Genomic DNA, 9,511 nt, shown 5'->3' on the forward strand with positions numbered 1-9,511 from the left:
AAGTAAGCTCTATACGGTCTTTAACCCTATAGAACCCGATATCAAAATCATAGTCAAATACATAAAGCCGCACGGTTAGCCATGGAAAGCTCAAAAGTACATAAAGTTTGAAAGAGATGAATCAATATAATTATGGTCCCTGGTGTCACATTATAAATAAAAAATGTGGGCCAATTGTCCAGTGATTAAAGTAAATGAGTGGGAACATTATTCATGTGAACGTCGTTAACTTACACCTACCAAATTCAGACACTTCAAACGTTTTAATGTCGAACTCATATCAATATCTCTCTCCTATATTATTACATGCCATGACCACAACCATACACATTGGTCTACACATTGATACTGCATGTAATGATATAGTAGACTCTCCAAGACACAAGTAGCTAGCCAGGAAGATGATCCCCTCCTTTTGACAGCTGTCATTATAGTCCTTGTCCACAGGTCCTTAATTTCTTGAATCTTTTACAAGAAAAAAAGAGCAAGCAATGCTAAACTGAAGATTTTTTAGATTTCCTAGTCGAAATTCAGGAAGCTAAATATAACTGTAACAACACATTCACATAGAAAATATATAAGATTTAATGGGCGAAGAAAGAATTCACAGTTTTTATTCTTTGAAAATAAAATATATGATAGTTATTTTTTTTAGAGGTTTACACGAGCTTTAAATAAATTATAAAATCCTACCCTATTACAAAACAACTATAAATCTGACAGCATGCAAGAAGTGAAAAAAACAACTAAATAAAACAAAAGGTTCTAAAATACCTAGAAAAAATAATAAAATTATTATAGATTAATTTGAATATTTAAGTCAGTTTTCATACATCTCGACTAATTTTACAGGTCTTGAAGTTAACGACCATGTAAACCTTCAATACCCATTATATAAGCAACTACGAGATTCGAACCTGAAACAAAAAAAAAACCAAACCTCTTAATCCCAAATTAATTAACTAAACTGGTGATGGATCATGGAATAAAATATTTGCGCTAGCTGTTAGTTAAAAGCATTATCAAGACTTACCTTTTCACACCGCCCTGAGTAGCTAGTATCGTCTTCCACCATTTCTGGGAGCATTCTTCCTTCTAAGCCTTTTTCCATATTTATGGGCACTGTCTTCAACCATATTCACAAACCATGCAGCTTTTCTTGCTCTAAATACAACATATCCTATAGAGACTCCAAATACAAATCCACATCCATAACCCATTGCTACAGCTTTCCATCCAAATCCTTCTTCAAACATTGAATCTTCTTTCTCGAAGTTTGACGGAGGCGGTTGTTGCCCCTCGCCTTTGTTGCATTTTACTTTCAAGGGAAACCCACATAATCCCAAGTTCCCTTCGTATGAACCATTTTCAAATGTATTGAACTGCTTACCAAGAGGTATGGGTCCCTCAAGTTGGTTATACGAAAGGTTGAGGACTTGAAGAAATGTTAAATCTACCAATTCCTGAGGAATCCTTCCAGCAAGCAGATTTGAAGAGAGATCCAACGACTCCAGATTAGTTAAATTCCCCAATGACGGCTGGATACAACCAATGAGGCTGTTGTGAGAAAGGTTGAGCTGTTTCAGAGATTTAAGCTTCCCGAGGGACTCTGGAATCTTTCCCGTGAATTTATTGCAGGATAAATCAAGTGTCGTGAGCGCAATTTGAATTTTAGGAAACACAGTCTGCGAACCTTTCCATGCCAATTGTACAGAAAAAACATAAGTAGTAGATACATTTTTTGTCCTCATGTAATCCATATCCTGATCAATGCTCATCATGGCTTTGAATTTGTTGAAAAACTCTGTTGGCAAAGGACCACTCAGGCTGTTGTTGGAAAGGTCAAAAATCTGTAATTTAGAAAAAGAGTCCTTGACAGTTGGACCCTTCAAAGAACCATGAAGTTTATTTGACCTTAGAATAACAACCTTCAACTTTGGAAGCGTTTCTAGAAAGGAAGGGAATGTGTCATCAATCATATTGTTACCAAGATCCAGAAATTCTAAATTCACACAATTGATGATGGATGGTGGTATCACCCCTTTCAATTGGTTGCCATTGAAGTTGAGATATCTCAAATCATTCCCTTCTGAATAGATTGAAGGGATATTGCCGTGGAGATTGTTGCCACCAAGATGCAACACTAAGAGTCCATCACTGAAGTTTCCCAAGCATTGTGGGATGAATCCACTAAAGCCATTGTTGGACAAGTCTAGAATCTCTAAGAACTTCAGCTCGCAAATGACGGAAGAGATGTTCCCAGTCAGTTTATCATTGGAGGAAAGCCTAAGAAGTCTCAAATGTTCAAGCTTGAAAACTGAAGGTGGAATCTGGCCATACAACTTGTTGAAACTAAGATTGATATATTGTAATGACTTACAAAGGAACGGACTTATCTGGCCATACAATAGGTTATCGTTCAAAAGAAGAAAATGCAATGAAGGCATGGAAAACAAGGAAGATGGAATTGTTCCATTGAGCAAGTTATGAGATAAGTCGAGAATGATTAAACCTGAAAGCCTACTTATTTGTGATGGGATGCGTCCTATCAGTTGATTATTAGATAAAAGTAGTGCAGTAAGACTTGAAAGCCTGCTTATTTGAAAAGGGATCAGACCTATTAGTCTATTGTACGAGAGGTCCAACCACTCAAGCTGTGTGAGTTTAAACAAACTATCCGGAATTGGACCAATAAAACTATTGTTTCCAAGATGCAAGTACTTGAGTTGCTTAAGTTTTCCCAATGAGAAAGGGATTTGACCACCAAACTGGTTATCTTTAAGGCCCAACTCAATGAGTTGTGTGAGGTTACCAAATAGATCCAGATTCGAGCCAACAAAATCGCACCCACTAAGATACAGCTTCTCCACAGACTTCAGATGACTGATTGAATCTGGTTCCAAATGAATTGAGATCCGCGTATATGACAGATCCAAATGCGAAAGAGCACTGCTCAAATTGTATTGCGGAAAAGAGCCAGTGAGTCCTTCGTTGCTCCATAAATCGAGCCATTGAAGGTTGGATCTGCGAAAGAAATTATCAGGGAGTTCCCCTTGCAATCCACAATCCCAGAGTTGGAGAGATGACAAAGAAGAAGACAAGTTCATCAAGGAACTGGGTACCACCAAAGACATGTTCACTCCACCCAAGTAGAGTTCTCTCAGCTGGGTAAGGTTCTGAGCAAGCTTGTTGAAAGAAATCGGTTCCAGCATCAGCTCCCCAGAGTTGGAAGAGAGACCAAGGGACACCAAGCTGGATAAATGGGAGATTTCTGGGGGAACTTGGCCTGCAAAATTCGATGAATTTAGATCTAAATGCGTCAAATGCAAGAACTGACCAAAGGAAGATGAAATGACAGAGCGATTGAAGTCATTGTAAGAGAGATTCAGCTTCTGAAGATGATGAAGGGAGAAGAGAGTGCTGTTAGAATGGAGGGTGCCATAAAGCATGCTGCAACCAAGGTCTAGGCCAATTACATGGCCAGTTTGCATGTTGCATGTGACGCCATCCCAAGAGCAGCAATCTGTACCCTCTTTCCACAGCACTTTCTCGGGTGGATAACATGGAAATGTAGATGGAGAAGAAGGCGTCATGGGAAAGGAGTTTTTGAATTGGAGCAAAGCCAGGCTCTGGTCACGGGGGCATAATTGTACTGAGGAGGAGAAATTGGAAGAAGAATGAGCAGGTTGGGAGTGGGAATGGAAGAGAAGGAGGCAGAGAAATTGAGCGAGCAACAATGAAGATCCCATCATTCCCTAAAAGTGCTCTTCTTGGAGATTGATGGGAGACTTCTATTAGAATGTAGTCTATATATAGAGACTTCCGGAATGCATATTTTCCCTAATATTTAAATAATCAATTTTACATGTACTAATATTTGCACTCAATTTGTCCTAATAAATATTAATATTATAGCATTGTAAAGAGATCTTTGATTTTTAATCTGTTCCGATTTTATGAACTCTGATTTTTATTTTTATTTTATTTTTTGCTAATCAAAATATTCTTGAGTTTTCACATTCTCGTGCAACTTTTAAATTTTTTTTTTATGTTTGAAAGTATGGTCGAATTATAATTTAAAAAATTTTAATATTTTTAAATTTAATTTTTAAAATTTTTAAATCATTTCAATATATTGATGTTAACAATAAAACTTAAAAACTAAAAAAATATTATTTTAATATATTTCTAAACAAAAAAAACTTAAAAAACAATTTATATCACAATCTTAAAGAGTTCCTTACTTGTCATTTACCTGGATTTTACTTGTAATACTCTTTCTTTCTATTAACATTATTTTTTTTAATTGATAATTGAATATTTTAACTAGTTACAACACTTACACAGTATTTGATTTTGTGATACCATTGTGTTAGAAAAATAAAATTTAATTTTTTAAAATTATTTTTTTTTATTTGAATTGTTTTGGTATATTAATATCAAAATATTTTTAATAAAAACAGACTTTAAAAAACAACCACCACTATACTATCAAACAATACCATAATTTGCAATATATTAAATAATCTACTTACTAATCATTTTACTTATTAACACACGCTCATTTTCTCAAGTTGATCAAATCAAACATTTTTGAAATACTTGCGTTACAACTAAGAAGACATTATTTGGATTAAAGAAAAAAATAATTTGTTAAAAAAAACAAACAAATAAATAATAAATTCATAAAAAGAAATTAAGAATTTAACAACTAGTGAATTCATAAAATTAAGTCCTTTTTTTTGTTGTTGAATAGTGAAATGGTTATTCATTTTGTCGCATAATATATAACACATCTATATTAGATATGCTAAGTCATTATTATAAATTTAAATTATATTATTTACATTTTTTTAAAATCTCAATAAAGACATGCAATGAACATGAAGGGGGGACTATTCGGAGTGATGTCTGGCGGCTCAAAGATGGCGGCCCCCGACCAAAAGAGAGTTCTGGTCGTCGACTAGTTTGATTTTTAACCTGTTTTGATTTTATATATTTTCTCTTGAAGTTTTCACATTCTCGCCTGGTACAACTTTCAAATTTTTATTTTTTTTATTTTTAAGGTGTGTTTAAAAATGTTCTCAAATCATAATTGAGAAAATTTTTATTTTTTTAAAATAAATTTCTTTATATTTTTAAATATTTTGATGTACTGATAATAAAAATAAATTTTTAAAATTTTTAAAATGTTATTTTAATATATTTCTTTAATGAATTCCTTAATTGCCATTCACCTGGGTTTTATTAAGAAAATATCTTTAATAATTGGATTTGTGCAGGCCTCATGTTTTATTTTTAAAATTGTATTTTCTTTCAACAGGTGGAAGACTTGTTGTTCTATATATATATTTTTTTTTAGAAATGAGATTTTTGAATTCATACTTAACAAGGAATAAATGTTTGACCACCCAGATTATTGTGAGGTGGAGATATTGCCTTCCCTGGTCTTCTCTCCTGAAGGATAGTATTTGAGGTGATGTGGGAACGGTATATTTTAAAAAATTTTTATATTAGCATATCAAAATAATCTAAAAATATTAATTTAAAATAAAAAATTTTCAAATTTTTTCAAATATATTTTTAAAACGTAAAAACAAACATGACCTAATTTAAATGAAATAATAAGATTTTTATTGGAAAAATAGTTATTAAATCTGACCTGATTGGGCTGATTAACCTAGTATTATTAGAGTTTTTTTATTTTTTTTCTATATAAATTGTTATAATAGTCATTTTGAGAAATGTATACATAGAAAAATAAAATTAAATATTTTTCTGTATTTATAATGTTTTTAGTATTTAAGAATTTTAATTTATAACAACCTTCTTTATCTTTTGTTTCTTCCTGCATCACAATCATTCTTTTTTAAAAGGGTTTTAGAAAATTAATACATGCCTGACCGATAAGCTTGACTTTGTTTGCCAAAGACTTCGCTAAAATTTCTCGAGTATCATCCATCAAGTGATGGTGATATCTTGGAACCATACATACTTCCACCTTGGGCTAGTCTGAATTGGGCACCACTAGAGTTGGTGCTCTTAATTTTCAGAGATGCGTCACCTGATATTGTTATTAATTTTAAAATTTATAGAATTAATAAGCTGATCTAAATATTTATTCACTTATTTCTAGTTATGTTTATTATTTTCCAGGATTAGATTTTGAGAGTTGCAAATATTAATAGAAATGTTTGGAATTGTGTTTTAGAAAAATCCTGATTTTTTTTAGCTTTGAATTATTATAATTTTTTATTTTTATATTATTTAATATCATGATGTTAAAAATAAATTTTTAAAAAATAAAATATATATTATTTAAATGTTTTCAAGTAAAAAAATATTTTAAAAAATAACATTTACTACACTTCTATCTTTTTAAATTTGATGACTATTTAGTCTAGAGGAAAATATCAATCAATTCCTATATAATCGTAAAGAGATCCGAGATTATAAAAGCTCTATATCACAGCACTTAAATGGAAGAACCTTTGAATTATTATTTTTATTATAATTAATATTATTAATAAAATAATTAATAAATTAAAAAAAATTATTATTATTATTATCATTATTAAATTTAAAAAATACTATTATTACTATTAAAGAAAAACCATCATTTTTAAAAAAAATTAAAAATATATATATATATATAATATAATTATTTCTGTTATAAATATTATTATTTTTATTATAATTCTAAGTATTAATAGAAACAAATACTATAATTTATATTATAAATATTTTTAGATTTTTTAATATAGTTATTTATATTATAAATATTATTATTTAACCAGCAGATGATTGTAAGGTGGAGATATGGCTTTCTAGGGGTGAGCAAATTCGGTTCGGTTCGGTTTTTACCCAAAAAACTAACCAAAATCAAATTTTAAAAAACTTGAAAATTCAAACCGGACCCGAACCGGAACCAGTTCAAACTGACCGGTTTCGGTTCGGTTCGGTTCGGTTTTTTATCAAAAAAACCGGAAAACCTGTATTATTGTTTTTTTGGGCCTTTTTGGGCTTTTTTAGGCTTTTTCGAGCTTTTTAATGGGCTTTCTGATGGGTTTTCTGATGGGCTTGTAATTAATGTAAATATCATCTAATTTTATTACAAAATTCTATAATATATTTAATATTTTTTTCACTAAATATTCATTTATATTAAATTATTAGTGCTAATATTATGTTTAATATGTTGCACATCTTTCTAATATTTATATTTTGGAGTTTGGACTCCTCATGCATCAAAATTTAAATAATACACACCAAATTAAAATTTAAATAACACACCAAATTAAAATTAAAGTTACAAAGCATTGCCTTCAAAATGGGCTTAAAAAAACAACAAATAACATTGCCATAAAAAATAAAATACTTCATGCAAAAAATATAAATCTTCATTGTGCACATCATCTCAATCAAAAAGCAGAACAAGATGACAAGAACATTGCACTTTGATTCCGTAATACCATTGACATCAAAACCTGAAAATCAAGATCTAAAATTATAACATGATAAAATAAATTAGAATATGTAAAAATAAATAGTAGTATTTTACCATCAAAGTAACTTTTGAACTAATTATCATCCGTTACTAAATGTAACTTTTCACCAAATTCTACAAAATAAAAAAGTAGACATGTTAGATGATTGCAAACAATTTAATTAATAAATAACAAAATAAAAGGTGCAAATTTCTAAAAAAAATTACCTGACTCAAGGTTTTCGTAGGTTTCAAGATCATTTATCAAGCTTCTAATATCAGTTGGAATTGATCCATGATGCAACCAATTTTGACAACAAATGAGTGCTTGAACAGTTGCTGGAGAGAGAGAACTTCGAAATTGATCAAGTACACGACCACCTGTGCTAAATGCTGATTCAGAAGCCACTGTGGATATAGGAATAGCCAGAACATGTTGTGCAACCTTTGAAAGTATCTTATATTTCAAAGCATTACTTTTCCACCAACCCAAAATATCTAACTTATCATCATTAGGATCCTCACAACCTTCAATCAAATATCTCTCAACCTCATTTTTATTTTCCACACTATCCACCTCCAGCAAATGTCTTTTGAATCGAGCCAAAGTGTTAACATCTACCTCCACATCATCAATAGCATTAACATCCTGTTTATGCCTATTATTATCCACCACTTCATCAATTTTCAAATAAAACTCATACAAGCTCATCAAAGTATCTTTCACCTTATTTGTTAGCAATTGTGCTTTGTCATAATCATACAAATCACCAAAACAAAATTTCACATATTTCAACTTAAAACGTGGATCTAAGACATTAGCCACATATAATAAAAAATTCTGATTTCCTTCACAACCCCAATACTTCTCAAACTTTAACATCATCTTCATTGCCATTCCACTTAAAATACTATCTTTATTTTTACACAATTGCAACAAGTTTGTATGCATGTAAATCAATTCATTGAAGAAAGAATTTGATGTGACATGCAATGAGCCAGAAAATCTCAATGTAACCATATAAAAGATCTTTAAGAACTTAACCAAAGTTCTTGCATTTTCCCAATCCTCCAAACCAGGTGGCCCTATGTTTTTTCTATTCCCCTTTGAATCAACCTCTAAAAAGTAACTCATATACCTAAGTTCTTTTTCACCTAACCTCACAAACACCTTTTCAAACTTTTCAGCAGCTTCTAGCATAAGATAAGTTGAATTCCATCGAGTTGCAACATCTAAACACAATGATTTCTTACACTCTATATGCAACTTTTCAGCACACTTCTTAAATGCAAGATGCCTCGACGGTGAAGATCTCACAAACCTAATGGCATTTCGAATCTTAACAACTGAATCATTAATCTCTTTCAAGCCATCACACACAATGAGGTTTACAATGTGTGCACAACATCTAACATGCAAGTGCTCATTTGACAATATATTAGTTGGCCAATCTTTCATCACATTCTTTAAATATGAAATGGTCACATTATTAGAGCTTGCATTGTCTAATGTAATAGTCAACAGTTTATCAATCCCCCACTCCAACAAACAATTCTCAATAACTTGGCCAATTGTCTCACCCATATGATTGGAAACTTGACAAAAATTAAGAATTCTTTTATGCAAATTCCAGTCATTATCAATCCAATGAGCTGTTAAACACATATAGTTAATATTTTGGATTGATGTCCATGTATCTGTTGTCAAACACAATCGTTGACCCCTAAGAGCTGTCCTCAATCTATCCTTCTCTTCAACATAAAGTTTCAAACAATCTCTCATAATTGTAAAACGAGAAGGAATGTCAAATCTAGGTTGCATAGTCCTAGCAAACAATTTAAATCCCCGACCCTCCACAAAATTAAAAGGCAACTCATCAATTATAACCATCTTTGCTAGTGCTTGTCTACATTCATCATAATTATAACCTATTGCCTTAAGACTTCCCACATTTTGTTCTCCCAATTCATCCTTCTCTATCTTAGGTTCTAATACCAAAACCTTTTGTTTCTTATCAATCACAA

At 31.2% G+C, this 9,511-nt stretch overlaps 1 protein-coding gene across 1 annotated transcript; it reads right to left on the bottom strand.

The window, feature by feature from the left end:
• Nucleotides 1-784: 784 nt before the first annotated feature.
• On the bottom strand, nucleotides 785-3,790 carry LOC133702869 (receptor-like protein Cf-9 homolog). Its single transcript, XM_062127190.1, has 2 exons — nucleotides 1,034-3,790; nucleotides 785-917 (listed from the first exon to the last, which is right to left on the bottom strand). The coding sequence occupies exon 1, from the start codon at nucleotides 3,750-3,752 to the stop codon at nucleotides 1,056-1,058; it is 2,697 nt and encodes an 898-aa protein (XP_061983174.1). The 5' UTR covers nucleotides 3,753-3,790; the 3' UTR covers nucleotides 785-917; nucleotides 1,034-1,055.
• Nucleotides 3,791-9,511: the final 5,721 nt, after the last annotated feature.

Source organism: Populus nigra, chromosome 9 (genome assembly GCF_951802175.1).
Source record: "Populus nigra chromosome 9, ddPopNigr1.1, whole genome shotgun sequence".
NCBI classification, from domain to species: Eukaryota; Viridiplantae; Streptophyta; class Magnoliopsida; order Malpighiales; family Salicaceae; genus Populus; species Populus nigra.

Bases quoted from the DNA above. Each gene is read 5' to 3' on its own strand.
- LOC133702869 (XM_062127190.1), bottom strand. From the start codon at position 3,752: ATGATGGGATCTTCATTGTTGCTCGCTCAATTTCTCTGCCTCCTTCTC.